General features: G+C 40.1%; 1 protein-coding gene across 4 annotated transcripts in view; it reads right to left on the bottom strand.

The window, feature by feature from the left end:
* DDC (dopa decarboxylase) overlaps positions 1-18,525 on the bottom strand; it is a 102,144-nt gene that overhangs the window by 46,577 nt on the left and 37,042 nt on the right. For all 4 annotated transcript variants that reach the window (XM_036918818.2, XM_036918816.2, XM_036918817.2 and 1 more), the window contains exons 5-6: positions 14,466-14,600; positions 12,637-12,780 (exon numbers count right to left, since the gene is read on the bottom strand). In XM_036918818.2, the coding sequence (XP_036774713.2) occupies positions 12,637-12,780; positions 14,466-14,600 (279 nt within the window). The remainder of the gene's footprint in view (positions 1-12,636; positions 12,781-14,465; positions 14,601-18,525) is intronic.

Raw genomic sequence — 18,525 nt, 5'->3', positions numbered from 1 at the left:
AACACAAACAAAATCAGAAATGAAAAAGGAGAAGTTACAACTGACACCACAGAAATACAAAGAATTGTGAGACAATTCTATGAAAAATTATATGTCTGTAAATTGTACAACTAGAAGAAATGAAAAATTCCTAGAAATGTACAAACTTCCAAGACTGACCCAGAAAAACTTCCAACATTGACAGAAACAGAATATCTGAACAGACCAATTACCAGTAACAAAATTGAACTGGTAATTAAAAAAAAACTCCTAAAAACAGAAGTCCAATACCAGACGGCTTCACAGGTGAATCCTACCAAATATTTAAAGAAGAGTAAATACTATCCTTCTTAAAGAATGCCAAAAAAGAGAAAAGGAGGGAATACTTCTAAATTCATTCTAAGGCCAGTATTACTCTAATACGAAAACCAGACAAAGATAATTTAAAAAAAAATTACAGACCAATACATGAAAAAAGCCCTCAACAAAATATTAGCAAACTGAATTAAAAAATACATCAAGAAGATAATCCATTACAAGCAAGTGGGATTTATTCCAGGGATGTAAGGATGGTACAATATTTATAAGTCAACCAATATGATACACCATATTAACAAAAGGAAACATAAAAACATGATCATCTTAACAGATACTGAAAATAATGAGAAAATTCAACAACCACTCATGAGAAAAACTGTCAACAAAATGAATATAGAGTGAACATACTTCAACATAATAAAGTCCATATATGACAAACCTACAGCTAACATCACATTTAATGGTGAAAAGTGAAAGCTTTTTCTCTAAGATCACAAACAAGACATGGACACCCATTCTGACTACTTTAATTGAACATAGTACTGGGTCCTAGCCATGGCAATAAGATGAGAAAAATAGATAAAAGGCATCCAAATTGGTAAGGAGGGAGTAAAACTGTCACTATTTGCAGATGACATGATACTATAAACCCTAAGACTCCACCCAAAAACTATTAGAACTAATAACTGGCTTTAGCAAATTTGCAGGCTACAAAATCAATGAACAGAAATCTGTTGCATTCCTATATACTAGCAATGAATTAGCAGAAAGAGAAATCAGAAAAACAATTCCACTCACTATTGTATCAAAAAGAATAAAATATCCAAGAATAAACTTAACCAAAGAGGTGAAATACCTATACTTTGAAAGCTATGACACTGATGAAAGAAATTGAAGAAGATGCAAATGAAAATCTGTGCCATGCTCATGATAGGAAGAAATACTATTATCAAAATAGCCAACACAATTTATAGATTCAATGCAATCCCTATCAAAATACCAATGGCCTCTTTTAAAGAACTAGAGAAAATAATCATAAATATGAAATCATAAAAGACCCCAAATAGTCAAAGCAGTTTTGAGAAAGAACAAAGCTTGGGGTATCACACTCCCTGCTATACTACAAAGCTACAGTAATCAAAACAGTATGGTACTGGCACAAGAACAGACTCATAGATCAGTGGAACAGAATAGAGAGACCAGAAATAAACCCACACATATATGCAAATAATATATGATAAAGGAGACATGAATATAGAAAAACAGTTCCTTCAATAACTGGTGTTGGGAAAACTGGACAGCTACATACAAGAGAATGAATCTGGATTAGTGTCTAACTCCATATACAAAAATAAACCCAAAATGGATTAAAGACCAAAATATAAGATACGAAACTATAAAACTCTTGGGAGAAAACACAGGCAAAAATCTTTTGAATGCAAGCATGAGTAATTTTTTCTGGACATGTCTCCCCAGATAGGGGAAACAAAAGCAAAAATGATCAAGTGGGACTACATTAAGCTAAAATGCTCTGTACAGCAAAGGGCACTACTGTCAACAAAACAAAAAGACAACCTACAGTATGGAAGAGTATATCCATAAATGATTTATCTGATAAGGAGTTAATGTCCAAAATACGTAAAGCACTCCTATGACTCAACATGAAAAAAAACCAAACAATTCAATTTAAAAAATGGATAGAGGACCTGAACAGACATTTTCCCAAAGAAATATAGATGGCCCATAGGCACATGAAATGATGCTCCATATTGTTAATCATGAGGGAAATGCAAATCAAAACCACAATGAGATATCACTTCACACCAGTCAGAAAGGTCACTGTCCCAAAGAGAGGAAATTTCAGCAATTCCAGCAAGTTATGTTATGGATATTGGCAAAGATGTGGAGAAAAGGGAAACCTTTTGCACTGTTGGTGGGAATGTAAAGTGGTATAGCCACTATGGAAAGCAGTAAGAAGTTCCTCAAAAAACTAAAAACAGAAATATCATACAACCCAGAAGTACACTTCTAAGAATTTACCCGAGGAAAACAAAAATCTCTGATTCAAAAAAGTGTATGTACTTGTGTGTTATTGCTACATTATTTACAACAGCCAAATATGGAAGCAACCAAAGGGTCCATCAATAGATGAATGGATAAAGAAGAAGTGTTACATGTACACAATAGAATATTATTCAGCCATAAAAAAAGAAAGAAACATAGATGGCAACAACATAGATGGACCTAGAGGGTATTATACTAAGGGAAGTACAACAGGTGGATAAAGACAAATGCCACAAGATTTCACTTATATGTGGAATCTAAAAACAAAACAACAGGAGACTCATAGAAACAGAAGTGGCTGGTGGTCACCATGGGGTAGGGGTACGGGTTGGGGTGAGTAGGTGAAACAGGTGAAGGGGATAAAGAGAAACAAAATCTCAATCATAATATAAATTAGTCACAGGGATGAAAGTACAGCATAGAGAATATAGTCAATAGGTCTGTAACATCTTTCTACGTTAAAAGATAGTAACTGCACTAGCTGGGCATGAGGATTTAATGATGTGTATAACTGTTGAATCAATATGTTGCATACTTGAAACCAATATAATATTGTATATCAACTATACTTCAATAAAATAATATATCAAAAAGAAAAAGAATATAATACAAAGAACTATCCAAATTGTTGAAAACTTGAATGAAATCCCAGTTACTCAAAAAATCCCAAACTAACAATAAACCCAGTGAAATAAATCATTTGAATTGACCTATACCTATTAAAGATATTGATTCATAATTTTAAACCCTAAATATCTTTCTCAGCCCAGGTGGTTTTGTTGAAAAATAATACCAGATGTATTTAAAGAAGAATTTATATCCACTCTATATAATCTCTTCCAGAAAACAGCAGAGGAAGGAAACACTTCCCAAGTCATTTTATGAAGTCAGAATTAAGCTAATATCAAAATCAGAACAAGAAAGTAAAAAGGGAAAGCCACAAACCAATATCACTCATGAATATAAGAGGAAAAAATTTAAATATTATTATTTAGACTCTAGCAATATATAAAAGGAGTTATACAATAGGAACAAGTGAGTTTATCCCAAGGATGCAAGGATGATTCAATATTTGAAATTCAATCAATGTAATCCACTTTAATCCACAGACAGAAAAAGTAGACAACACAATCATATCAATCAATAAAGATCGTTTGACAAAATTCAACACCAATTCATGATAAAAAACCTTATAATTCAAGGAATAGAGAGAAACTTTCTCAACTTGATAAAATACATCTATATAAAACCTTCAGCTAACATCATATTTAATGATGAAAACCTAAATATATTTCCCTTACAATTCAGAACAAAGCAACAATGTCCACTCTCACCACTGCTTTTCAACTAGAAATTCTAGCCAGAGCAAGAAGTTAAGAAAAGGAAATAAAAGATACAGATTGGAAAGACATAAAACTATCTGTTTGCAGATGACATGAGTTTCTATATAGAAATCCTAATGAATAAGGCAAAATCAAAATCAAAAACTATGGGCAAAATTGCAATATTTCCAGAATGTCTCGCCTGGCATTAGCGCATCTCCATATCAGTAGGTGTTTGCAAGGGGTGGAGATAAGTAGTCATCTCCATATCAATAGGGTACAAGGGCAAGTGAGGACATATCTGGACTGGAGAGGTTGGGTGGGGCCTCTTCTGCAGCTGGGTCAAGAGAGAGACAGGGGATGACTGCTTGTACGAAATAAATGGTTTTCTCCCACTTTATTTCTCCCTTTAACTTATATCAGTTTCAAAGGTACTTTACTCCGGGATTTTCCACACAGAGTTACAAAACCAAAAAGCTCCTAGAACTAATAAACAATTGTAACAAGGTGTAGGACAAAAGGTTAATATACGAAAGTCCTACATCTTACACCTTTCACAAAAATTAACTCAAAATGGTTTATAGACCTAAATGTAAAATGCAGAACTATAAAACTCCTAGAAGATAAAAATAGGAGAAAATGTAGATGAATGTAAGATTTGGTCAAAGCTTCTTAGCTAAAATATGAAAGGTATGATCCATGAAAGAAAAATTCATGGAAGAAAAAAAAATAAGATGAACTTCATTAAAATTTAAAACTTCTGCTCTGTAAATGATACTTCTACTCTGTGAACAAAATGACAAGTCACTGTGTGGATAAAATTGTAACTTTTCCAGAATATCTCGCCTGGTTTTAGTATATCTGCATATCAATAGGCGTTCAGATGTGGAAAAAGTATGGCTTTAGTGCATTTGCATCTTTCCTCAGGGGTGGAGAAGTTCATCTCCATATCTATGGGTGATTACCTGGGCAACAGAGGGCTTATCTATACCTGAGAGAGGAGGGGAAAGGCCAGTGGTTGCTGTTAGAGCAGAGAAGAAAGACGGATTGGGAGTGCAGTTTGTGAGAAATAAACGGGTTTTAAACTTTATTTCTCCCTTTGACTGATTTTGGTTTTTAGGGGTATTTTGCCCCGGGATTTCCTTTCCCCAGACTGACACACTGACTGGGAGAAAATATTTCAGAACACATCTCTTGATAAAGGACTGGTCTCCAAAATATACAAAGAACAACTCAACAATAATAAACTATAAGCAATCCAATTAAAATGTAGACAACAGATCTGAACCAACAAGTCACCAAAGAAGATATTCAAATGTGAAATAAGCATATAAAATGATCCTCAACATTACACGTTCATTAGGGAATTTCAAATTAAAGCAACGTTAAGATACCACTAAACACCTATTAGAATGGCTAAAATCCAAAACACTTACAACCTCAAATACTGGTAAGGACATGGAAAAACAGGAATTCTCATTGAGGAAATGCAAAATGGTACAGCCACTTTGGAGGAGAATTTGGAGATTTCTTATAAAACTATACTCTTATTTTATAAACTTATAAAACTCACTTTTGATCCAGAAATTGTATGTGCTCCTTTTTACTTACCCAAATGAATGGAAAACTTATGTCCAAACAAAAACCTGCACATGAATGTTAATAGCACTTTTTACAGAATTGCCAAAACTTGGAAGCATCCAAGGTATCTGTAATACTGTGATTTATAATAACAAATATATATTTGGTCTTCCTCCCCTTTTCTGGCACAGAGCTCCAAAAACTCTTGGAATTTCTTAAGTGATGACAGCAACAAGATTCTTTTGTTATATTAATGAGGTGGCTTCTAGAAAGCCCCTGAATTACCTAAGATGGGGGTGGGTTGCCAAGGGAAACAATCATTTGATTAGAGGGTTAGAACTTTTCAGTCCCACCCTCCTGACCTCTGGGGAAGAGAGCAGGGCTGGAGACTGAGTTCAGTCACCAATGATCGATGATTTAATCTGGCCTATGTAGTGAACCTTCCGTAAGAATCCAAAAGAATGGGGTTCAGAGAGCTTCCAGGTTGTTGAACATGTAGAGATGTGGGAAGAGTGTGTGCTAGGAGAGGGCGTGGAAACTCCTCATTCTTCCCCATACATTGCTTTCTACATCTCATCCATCTCGCTGTTTCTGAGTTATATTCTTTTACAACAAACTGGTGATCTAGTAAGTAAAATATTTATCTGAGTTCTCTGAGCCACTCTAGACAAGTGAACCCAAGGAGGGCACCACTGGAACCTTTGACCTAAAGCAGTTGCTCAGAAGCCCAGGTGACAACCTGGACTTGCAGTTGGCATCTGAAGTGGGGGGCACTCTTGCAGGACTGACCCTTAACCTGTGGGATCTGATGCTATCTCCAGGTAGATAATATCAGAACTGAGTGAATTGCTTGATAGTGTTGGAAAACCCCCACTTCAGGAGTGCAGAACCTTAATGTCTTTCAAATGGTGAATAAATAAACTGTGGTGTCTCCAAACAAAAGAATACTGTTCAGTGATTTTTTAAAAAGAGCTAGCTATAAAGCCTCTAAAAGACATAGAGGAACCTTTAATGTATAATGCTAAGTAAAGGTAGCCGATCTAAAAGTTCTACATACTGTATGAGTACATCTGTCTGACACTCTGGAGAAAGCAAAACTACGGAGACAGTGAAAAGATCAGAGTTTGCCCAGAGCTGGGGTGGAGGGTAGGAGTGATAAGTAAGTGGGGTACAGGGGATTTTTAGGGGAGTGAAACTGTTCTGTATGATACCGAAATGGTGTATACATGTCATTAGACATTTGTCAAAAGCCATAGACTTTAGGTAATAATAACATGTATTCCAAAGAAACTCCTTTTGTGTTTCCAGACACGATTCCAATGTGTGTGTGTGTGCATGTGTGTGTGAGACAGAGAGAGAGAGAGAGAGAGAGAGAGAGAGAGAGAGAGAGAGAGAGCGGTTCTTCCCATGCACAACACTAAGCAATTCTCAAACACCAGCAGGTTGTTCAAGAACTCAGCTCAATTCTGATGCTTTCTGCCTGGGGACAGCTCCAGACTCCCCAGGTTAAGGGTTCCACCCTATAAGACTGCCCTCCATGCCCCACTCCAGACACCAGTCTCAAATCCCAGGCAGTTACCTGTGCTTCTGATCTACCAGCTACAGATTGGAGGTTCCAGCAACTTCCCCTTAGGTTTGATTTGTTTGCCAGAGTGGCTCACGGAACTCAGGAAAACACTTACATTTCCCAGTTTAATAAAAGAATCCATAAAGGATATGGTGTTAACAGCCTGATGAAGAGATACATAGGGCAGGGTCCCAAATAAAGGAGCTTCTATCCTCATGGAGTTAAGGGCCTGGCCTGGTGGCATGTGGAAGCATTTTGGTTCCCAAGCATGGAAGCTCTCTCCAAGAGAGAAACACGATTCAAGAGAGTGAATGGCTCTTCTCAGGTGTTTTTGTGAGGGCTTCATTGCAGTCATGATTGACTGGATCACTGGCCATTGGCTGATTTAACCTCCAGTCCCCCTTTTCCCCCCATCCTTGAACCTTGGGTGGAGTTCAGAAGTCTCTCATTAACATGACAAAAGACCATTATACCTTTAAGGCTCTGAACTGTTTTTGAGAACTGTGGGTGAAAACCAAATATACCTTGGAAATATATATTTGTTCATCTGAATGTCCAAATATATATTTCTTATAATTCATTATATTGCATAATGTATCAATATTGATATATTAATTATAAATATAATTATAATTATCCATCCAATTAGAAAATGGCAAAAGACAGAAGACATATTTGAATATATGGATATATGGTTAGCAGATAAGCACATGGAAAGATGTGCAACATCATGAGTCATCAGGGAAGTGCCAATTAAGACCATGACGAGACATCCCTGTGCCTCTATCAAAACATCTAAAATTTAAAGTAGTGACAATACTAAAAGCTACTGAGGATGCTAAGAACCTAAATTTCCCATGCATTGCCAGTGAAATTGGTACAATGCATATGTGTAGTCCTCTGTCATTTGTGACACATGTAGGTGCATGTAACCATCCCTAAGGTCAGGAAACAGAACTGCTCCATCCCCACAAAGATCTCCCTCGTGCTATCCCTTTATTCACATTCACCATGCTCTCCCACCACCCCTGACTATAAACTGTAAAATAGTACAGCCACTTAGGAAAACAATTTAGCAGATTATTTAAAAAGTAAACATATAACTACTACATAATCCTCAGTTGCACTCTTGGGAATTTATCCCAGAGAAATAAAAACACATGTTCACCCAAACACCTGTACACAAATATTCACTAAGCTTTATTTTGTTCTAGCCATGACTTGGAAACAACTATATGTCCCTCAATTCATAAACAGTTAAACTGTGGTCAAAGAATATGGTACCAAATCCCCAAGGTACAGCAATAAAAACTACCAACTACTGATAATGCAGCAGTTTGTGTGGATCTCAAGGGCTTTATGTGGAGGGAAAAGGTCTGTTGGATTGCATTTATATAACAATCACAAAATGAAACAAGTGTAGAGATAGAAACCAGATTAGTGGTTGCCAGGGTTGAGGGGTGGTGGGAGAGGAAGGTGAGTGTGAGTAAAGGGATAGCACCAGGGAGATCTTTGTAGGGATGGAGCAGTTCTGCTTCCTGATTGTAGGAGTGGTCACGTGCACTTACATGTGTCACAAATGACAGAGGACTACCCAGATGAGTAGTACCAATGTCTGTCTCCCAGTTCTGTTATTGTACTCTACTTATGGGAGATGTAACCATTGAGAGAGACTGGGTGGAGGGTAAAAGGTCCTCTGTGTACTAACTTTGTTATTTTTTTGAATCTATAATTATGCAAAATAAAAAGTTAAAACCTTTCAATGTTTAAAATTAAGAACATGATATATTCATTTATCGGTTGGACATGGCTAAAGGGAGAATTGGTAAATTGTAAATGGTCAGACTGAGCATGGAGATTTATAAAATGGATGGAAATATGTTAAAGAGCATAAGAAATATTTGGCACTCAGTGAAAAGATTTAACATCTGTATAATCAGAGTCCCAGAAAGGACTCTAAAGGAGAGAGGAAAAGGCAGAAGCAAACATTGAAAAGACAATGGGTAAGAATTTTCCAGAATAGATGAGAGACAACAAATTACAGACTCAAGAAGTTTTGTGAAATCCGAGCAATAATAACACAAAGCAAACAGTTCTACTTGTATCATAGCAAAACTGCCTAAAAAGAAAGACAAAAAGCAAATGCTACAAGCAGCCAGAAAGAAAAAGTCACATTGCCACATGTCATTCATAAAAGCTTCACTGAGAATGACAACTGACATCACAACAGAACTCATGGAAGAAAGATGTTGATGGTGTTAGGTATTTTATGTGCCAAAAGAAAGTAGCTTCCACTCTAGAAATGTATACCCAGCAAAATTACCTTTGAAAGTAAAGGCAAAATAAAGACATCTTCAGAAAAATAAGAACTGAGATGATTAATCATATCTAAATGTAAAAGGAATTCTAAAGAGAGTTTTTCAGATGGAAGTAAAGGATCCCAGATGAAAAGAGGAAAACAGGAAAAAATGATCAATGGAAAAAGGAATATGTAGGTTTACATAAATAAATGTTGGCTATACAGTTAACCCTTGAACAACATGGGTTTGAACTGCATGCATCCACTTACACATATATTTTTTCAGTAAATATATTGGAAACATTTTTGGAGATTTGTAACAATTTGAAAAAACATTTTCTTTTCTCTAGTGTGCTTCATTATAATAATTCAGTATATATACATATAACATACAAAATATGTGTTAACTATTTTTGTTATCATAAGGCTTCCAGTCAACAGTAGGCTATTAGTTGTAAAGTTTCAGTCAAAAGTTATACTCAAATTTTTGACTGCATGGGGTCAGCACTCCAACACCTGTGTTGTTCAGGGGTCAACTGTGTAAAATAACAATAATATCTTATGGGGTTTTCAATACATGTAGAATTAAAATGTATGACAATAATTACACAAAAGGTCAGGAGGAGGCATGATAATAAAATAATATAAAATGAACCAGCTAAAAATGAAGAAAGTAGAATGATACAAAAGATTTGGTTAATCTAAGAAAAGACATGAAAGTAGAGAAAAATAATTACTTAAGAGGTGAGCCAGATAGAAACCAAGCAGTAAGATTGTAGATACACATTTATATGTATCCATAATTACGTTAAGTAAATGGACAAAATAGAGTAGGATTTATAAACAAACAAAAAGAAACGGCAATAACCATATGCTTGCTTACAAGAGACATACCTTAGATAAAAAAGAACAGAAAGTTTTAAAGGATAGAAAAAATATATGACCACTAACCAATGGGAAACTGATGTGATTATAGTAATGTCAGTTAAAGTGGAAGCATTATTAGAGATAAAGAGGGCATCTCTTAATGGCAAATCATTCACCAGCAAAATACAACAATTCAAAATCTGTATGTAGCTGTTAACTAAACTTCCAAATACATAAAATAAATCTCAGAAGATATAAAAGAAGAAACAGACATAGGTACCCAGTGTGAGATGCTAGCATACCTCTCTTAGGAGCCACTTTACAGTTCTTTGGTTATTAGAGGATTTTAGAGTTGGTGTGCTCTCACTGGCTTTTTGTGGTTGAATTTGGAACCAACTCTTTGTGTATCTCATCTACTTTTCCATGAAATGTTGCCTTTTTGCATATTGATATGTGAGCCTTCTTTATAAGATTTATAATATACACTGTATTTTTTGCCAGCATTTGTCTTTTAATTTTATGAGTTTCATGATTTTTATGAAATAAAATCACATCATTTTATGTGATGTTTCTTCCATTCCTTTCATTCTTCAAATCTATGAGTATGTTTCAATACAGTTATTTCTCACTGTCTCAATATCTCACAGGATATTCTAATAAGTCTTAATTTTGTAGTGTAGGTTCAAAACTTTTATCTCATTTAAATAGAATCCTTTTAAACTATACTGAAATTCTATGTGGAAATTTTAAGGGTAATTTTTCTTTCCACCTACAATGATCTTCCTTCTTCATCTTTATTTACCTGACAAATATTTATTGAGTTTCTGCTCAGGGTCAGGCATGGGCTGGCGCCAGGAGCGAGGAGAAAGCAGGGGTTAAGCGACCCCTCCATTCACATAGCTCCCAGTTTGGTGGGAAGAGGGAGGCAGTAAACAAACACAACAAATAGTATGTGTCATGTGACAGAGAAAAACAAAGCCAGGCAAGCAGACTAAGAAAGACCCCTGGGATTAGATGACCGGGGAGCCTTCATCCGCCGGCTGGCTGCCTCCTGCCTCATTCTTCAGAATGACCTGGCCCTTTTATTATGGTTTTTTTTAACACAGCATAATAACCCACAAAGTGAGAGTTAAGGTTTGAATTTTTTCTTCGTTACTAGAAGTTATTTTATTCATTTGTCTTCATGACTGTAGTGATGACTTCCTAGATGCAGAAGTGTGAATGGATGAATGAATAATTGGTTTAATTCATAGTTACTTTGCTTCTTGAGTGCTTTTTTTTTTTTTTGCAGGATAATTGTAAATGTATATTTTAATTGCACTGGTATATCAAACATGTCAGTGTGTATAGCACTGGACCAACACAGCATTTTCCGTCTATTAGGTGCCTCATAATAATGTCTTGATTTTCCTTTGGGTCTCAGCTACATAAATGGTTTTTTCCCCCAGCAGTAGGTGGAGTACAGGATCAATCATTAATGTCACGTGCTACATCTGGATCTTTCTACCTTACAGCTGCCAATCCCTCTACATCACAGCCATACCTGGTTCCCCTGGGAAGTCCTTGAATCAGGGTCAAACCATAAAACCATACCCTCCATGCCTTACCCAGTCACATGTTAAATATTCTACAAATGGTAGTCAATCTGAATTGACCAGATTTTTTTGGAGAAAAAAAAAAAAAGTTCGCTTCAAAGATTAATTCTTAAATAAAAAGTAATGGGCATTATTATAATTAGCCCCTGAAGTCTACCACACCAATTGTTCTAATAAGGAGGCAACACCCAGATACTGAAGATTCTGTCATCTGGGCAATGCTTCTCAGCCCTAGATGCACACCAGGATGTAGAAGTTGCTGTGAAACATCTCCAACGTCTGTCTCCATCCCTAGAGATTCTGGTAAAATTGACCTGGAACAGGGCCTGAATATCAGCCTGTTTTCAAAGCGCCCCAGGTTAAGTCCAACGTGTAGCCAGGCTGAATGCCATGGTGCTGGGGCCTAGATTACACCTTAATTGCCATCACACATGACTGCATACTGGTCATAAGGAATGACAATTCCCAGGCTCTCACTTCAATAATGCCAACTATTTCATCCCCACTGGAAAATGCCCATCTGTGTGCAAGAAAACCAGGTACTACTTGACTGGTTAGATATTTTACCTGTAACTAGTCCCTGTGTGCTTATAACACATCTCTCTCAAATGGCATTTCTTAGCATGTACTGAAAACACTGATGTAGGCAGCAAGGCCTTCTATGCTTCATTTTTAATTCAGTTCACTGGTGTGTCACACACTCCTCATGACAGGGCATCTACCATGACACAGAGTGCTGCCAAGGGGCGATCTTTGGTGTCACTTTTTACAGGAAGCAGAAAGAAGTCTTCTCATCTTAGCAGAGTCCTCCAGGTTGGGGTTCTCCGCTTACTTCTTTCTGAAGTTAACGCAAGCAGAAGGAAAAATAAATGGAGCCTTGCTCCAGCCTTGCTCAAGGAGAAGCTGCCTGCCAGCATAAGTACCACCTAGCCTGTGACCACAACAGCTGCCTAAGAGGTCCTGGCCCCCGGGGCTCTACCGCAGGCCCAGGCAGGGCTCGGAGTCTCCCAAGGAGCCATATGCAACCCGTGCAGTTGAACTTACAAAGAAAGGAATCAGGCCAGCAGCCTTGTCTGTCTCCAGGGCCTCTTGCAGGGCAGAAGCACGCATGGCAAATTTGTCATCTGAAGGGATTGATTTTAATTTCACTCCACCAATTAAGCCAGCTCTCTCCACCGAAGAGTGTGCCTGCAGAGAAAGCAGCAGAGGTAAAGTCTTGTAGGCATGCTCCACACAGTGGCTGGGCACCCTGGCTCGGCAGACAGCCCCACTGCCTCCAACACTCTGCTGCCTTCAGAGCACAGCAGGGGCCTGGTCTGTGATAGGAGTCGCAGGACGGCTGGTGTGGACCTCTGTGGCGCTGACAGCAGGAGTTATCACTGCAGCCACAGGCACTGTATATTGTCCACAAGAGATGGTTCTCTGCATGTGAACCTACTTTCTGGGCAAACGCTTCAGCGTCCTGCCCTGGTTCCCTGGCACAGCCTGGTTGCCCACCCCACTGTCCAGAAGCTGGCTGACCGTGACTCCCAGCCACCCGCTGACAAAGCTGCCTTGCTGCCCTCATGCAGGACTGACTACAGATACACCAAGGCTGGCTCCTTGCCTTAAGGAGGGGGCAGCTCTGAGGTGGTTGCTGCACCTGGGCAGTCCCCAGGGGCCATGCTCTCCCAGAGACCACATCCTTGCTCGCTCCTTCCCCCAACCCCATTGTGTCTCCCTCCCTCCTTCAGCTGCCCTTTAGAGCACCCCTCAATAAACAGCAAACACCTACAGCACTGTGTCAGGCCCTGCTCCTGTGAGACCTGGCCGGAGAGCCCCAGAAGCCTGCCCTCCAGCCCATGGCCATCAGTGTACACAATGCAGTCCCCTAAGTCCCATGCCCTCTGGTGGAAGTAGGCATGCTCCATCCTTGGGAGAACTGAGAAAAGCTCACCAAATCATTTTCTGTAGGGCTAAAGTCCCTCAGAGTCCCCATGGGGAGAGGCTACTCCCTAACATTCATAGCGTCTTAGCTAAACATGCATTTATCAAAACTACTTGTGCATATTTGTAAAGTCTCCTCTTGTCCCTTCTTCATGTGTAGGCACATACACAGAGATAACCCTCCTGTTTAAGCATTAAAATATGGCTATTGCATTTATTTCAGGCTACATATATTTAGTAACTAGGACAAATTTGTCATCGTGGAAATGCTTGGCTTCAGAAACGCACTGAAGATAAATATGTTGGAGAAGCTCCAGCACCTATTACTGCAGAATCTATGTCCCTGAGAGTGGTCAGTTCTTTTTGGTGCCCTCTTGACTATAGTTTCTCTCCTGGAGTTACTTTCCTCATGCTGCTCCTTTCTCTTCCCTTCTGTTTCCTCTCACACAATTTTGTTGAAATTTTTCAGATGGGCTGGTCCATGGAATCATACCAGCAGTGCATACCCTTGACCTTATGCTTGGCCGCTAGCTGGCTGAGCAGCAACACCCAGGGGAGCAGCTCCGTGTCCCTCACTGACAGTTCAGATAATTAATACAATTCACCTGAGATCTAAAACTTAAACTAGCAGAGCTGGGATCTGAACCCATATCTGGCATCTATAAAGTGGCTCCAAAGGCAGGCTGTGGATCTCAGCGTAAGCCACTGCAGGTGGGGGTGGCGACAGGCCCAGCACACTGATCTCATAGCACATTCATTTTCTCTTCAACTCAATCTGCCACGTTCCCCCTGAGCACTCACACCCTCTCTCAGTGCAGACATCTCAGTGATCCCTGAGGAACAGTTCTTAGATTTGAAATGATGTTGCAGGGTTTTGTCTTGGTTTGACTTGACATGAAACCCTCAGATCCTGGAGGCTCTGTGGGGATTGGGGCCGAGACACTCACCTGATCCGACGCATAGGCCACTAGCTTATCCATGATGGCGCCCTGCGTCAGCCCCGGGGAGATGGTCTGCAGGCGGCGCACCACTTTGGTCCGCGCAGCCAGCAAGGCCACCAGAGTAGCTTCGCTGGCACTTCCCTAAATCAAAGAAGAGGTCAAAGTGAGCTTCACAGTTCAGAGTACCTCCACTGTTGGGAGACGTAATATTGTCCATATTTTCTTAAAAGATGGGTCTGAAATGCCAAGTTCAGTATCTTTTGCATGAAGAAAGTGGACACCTGTGACTGCCACTTTAGCTCTTACTGTCCCAACAATCCTTCATGTATTTTAAGGAATGCAGTGGCCAGCACTGCCACACCCAGCATGTACCAGGCATCCCATGGTGTGCCGCTCTGCAGGCAGCTTCCGTGGAAGCCTCAGTCTGGCCTAGGAAGTGCCACTCCTCCATCATCAGAAGAGGAGATGGCGGCCTGGGGTACCAGCATCCAAGCCCAGCTTTGTGTTGTTACATCTTGGACAGAGAAATGTGCATTAGTTTATAAATTAGGGCGCATTTTCCTCGAGACTTGGAAATCACCTTGGAGGACTTCCCTCCATTCCTAATGTTATGGGCCAAACTCTATCTCCCAAATTTTATATGTTGAAGCCTTTAGGGTGGGCACTAATCCAATCTCATTGGTATCCTATAAGAAGAGGAAATTTAGACACCAGACATGTGAGAAAGGGCCACGTGAGGACACAGAGAGCAGATGGCTGCCTACTCTCCAAACAAGGAGGTTTCTGGGAAACATGCCTTGCCCACACCTTGATCTGGGAATTCCAGCCTCCAGAACTTAGAAATGATAAATTTCTGTTGCTTAAGTTCCTAGTCTGTGGTATTTTATCATAGCAGCCCAGTGGACTAAGACAACTAACGCCAACAAATTATTTTGGCAAAGTCATAAAGAATAGTGCCAACTTCATCCATCTGAGATTGGGATTGGATGAAAGGTGATGTGGGTTTAGCTCCCACCACATCATCCCACTTAATTTGCAAATAATCCCATTTTTGAATGTTGTCATCTTCAGGTCGGAAACCAATGGTCAGAGAGAGCTTCTAACTTGCCCCAGGCCAGCAGCTAGCTAGTGACCAGCATGGCTGGGAGTGAAACCCAGTCTGTCCTTCCCAGGCTTGGGGGGCTTCCCCAGATTTATACTCAACTTCCTCCATTCCTGCTGCTTGCGATCACCATATCTTTTAGTAAATCCTAGAGGAAACCCATGGACTGAACAGATGAGCTTTAGAAAGAAAAAAGAAAGTAGATTTTGTTGACTATGAGAATGATTTACAAGATTTTAGAGTTTTACAGAGAAATATACAATAAACCAATGGGAGAGGTCAGCCTTGCTTGCTAACCTTTTACCTTCCCTTCATTGATCCAGATTTCCAGCTTCTTTTTACAATGTCTATGCTTTTACTCAAGCCAACTCATATCCTTCAGGAAGACAGGTGACATTTAAATATACGTACATTCACTCATGGTTCTGTAGCTCTAAAGCATGGATGCAAACATACACATATAGTCTTAATTCAGTCTCCAAACTGCTTTTACATTTCTACCAGCTGTATTTTCATCAGCAATCATTTTGGCTCTGGTTAAAGAAGTCAGCTGGAAGCAGCATGGCAGGGGGCACAGGCTCCCTGCAGGCAGGCCCTGGCTCTCCCACTCCTGAGGTGCAGCCTTCCTCCTGAGCCCCACACTGTGCGCCAGGGATCTGCCCAAGGTCTCGCTCATTCCCTCCGGAAACAGAACATGGAAGGCACAGCTCCTGGTGATGAGAACCCTCCCTGCTCTCTCCTCAGCATGCTCAAGGGGTTGCCAACCCCCACCCCCAAATTCTACCCTCCATCAGGGGCCTTGGAACCACATCCCACTGAAAGGCTTGGGACCACCATGACAATTCACTGCAGGTGCCCTTTGGGCTCTGTCCATGTCAGGAGAAAAACTCCCCTCCTTAAGCAGCAAAAGTGATCAAAAAAGTAAAATGCCCAGGGAAAGAAACTGTCGAGGGAAGTGTCCAGACTGCACAGCTCGGAGGCAGCCAGCAGGCTTTGGCCAAGTGCAGCAGGAAGGCAAGTGGGCCCCTCCCTGGGCCCTCTGCTGGAGGCAGATCCTTGTCCAAAGAGGGGCAGGGCTGTGGCTCTAGGGCTGAGAGGGGTAATGACACCTTTGCGTTATTGCAGCACACAACGGTTGCCATGGCAAGCCCGCTAAGCAGCAGAAGGCTGACGCTGTCTGCTGATGCTGTGAGCAAGATGTCCTTTCATCCTCTGGGTTTTTTAAGTGTCACCCTGCACATGGCGGGAAATTGGCTTTTCTTCCATGAAAGCTTTCAAGCCCAATTAAGAGACCATTTTCTGGCCCTGTTTGCCCAGCTCAGAGGATGACCTGCCATTTAACTCAGATGCCCTTCACTGTACAGATGCTCAGCAGCTGCCGTTACGGCTCCGTGGGGCTCAGAGTCCCCCACGGCTTGGGCTCCATGTCTGTCACCAAACCAGAGTGCTCTTTGGGGCCTCACAAATTACAGAGAATCAGCCTTGTCAGCTGGGAAGTGTGGACTGCCTGCCACAAGCAGAGACACCATCTCCTGCTTTTGTCCAGCGCAACTGCGTAGATTGAGCTCCAAACGGGTTTGTAGGAACCTGGGCTGGGAAATGCCAGGATTACTCCCAACCAAATGCTGGGGCTGCTGGTGTGTCTGGGAAATAGGACTGTCTTTAAAGTACAAATAACTAACAGATTGACCCGATGGTGGCATGTGTACCTCCAGACACTTGAACCCAAGCAAATGCCCAGCAGAGCATGGAATCAGGGGAAGCTGGGATGCTCCCAGGCCTGGTTCACATCTGTACCAGCCTTCTTCTAAATCAGCTTGTGCTCTTGGGCACAATACACTACCTTTATGGGCCTCAGTTTCCTCAGCTATGAAAAAGACTGCTGATCATTCAATCAATCCTCATAAATATTTGGAGGTTGAGAAATGATCCTATAAAGCACGAGAAATAAGCTTACATAAAGCCTAGCTCATGGTAGGCATTCAATAAAAATCACTATTCTTATAATAGATGCACCTACGATGATGAAACATTTGTAAGATTTTTGAGAAACACCAAGTTAGAGGAATCACAGTGGGCTGGTGGAAAAAGTGAATGTGAAATTGCTCTAGTTGTGAGATCATCCAGTGACCCAGAAATAGCCTCTTTTTATTTTTGTTCTATTTTAACATTTGGTGGAACATGAACCAGGAAAGCCCCTGCAAGAACCTGATAATTTTTGTAGAAGATTGTTGCACCTCATCCTGAAATAATATTTACAAGAGCAAAACCTTGGTATAGCATAAATATCTCATATATTATTTATATGAGTTGTGACATGTCATAGAAATCATGCAATAACAATAATCTCCAAGGATATTTAAGCAAGAAATGCTCACAATAAAAAAGCAAAATGCCATGTAGAAAATATGTATATACTCTATTATCCTAATCTTGTTTATACTTACACACACAGAGGTATTGAAATAATGATAGGAGGAAGTATGCCCTGAAATGTCCCTGTGTACTGTCCATTTTTATAATGGACATCCGCTTTTCATAAGTAGAAAGGGGACTTTTTTAAGTGGAACAGCAGAACCAAAAATGATTTTGAAGACAATAAATTGGCAATATAGTAAACTGAAGCAACAAGATAAAGAAAAAAGAAGAAATTCCTTCAAAATATCGAGGAGATAATGACCCAAAAAAAGCGCAATACAAGAGAGCTAGAAATCACGGAAGAGGTACCCACCCTGTGGAATAGAGACTCGTGAAAACAAAGTGCCTAGAAGTTCCCACAAACCTGAGCTGAGGTCTAGCAGAGGGAAACATCCCCCAGTGAAGCTAGAGCGGGATTTCAGATTAATGCAGGGTAATTACTAAATGCTGGGGTTGAGCGACTCAAAATAAAGGGAACAAGCAAAAAAGCAGATCTTAGCAAAGCACGTGGAATTATCATGAAAAAACAAATCTGCCACAAGTGTC

Source organism: Manis pentadactyla, chromosome 7, assembly GCF_030020395.1.
Source record: "Manis pentadactyla isolate mManPen7 chromosome 7, mManPen7.hap1, whole genome shotgun sequence".
Lineage (NCBI taxonomy): Eukaryota > Metazoa > Chordata > Mammalia > Pholidota > Manidae > Manis > Manis pentadactyla.
This window is presented reverse-complemented; position numbering and strand designations above follow the sequence as displayed.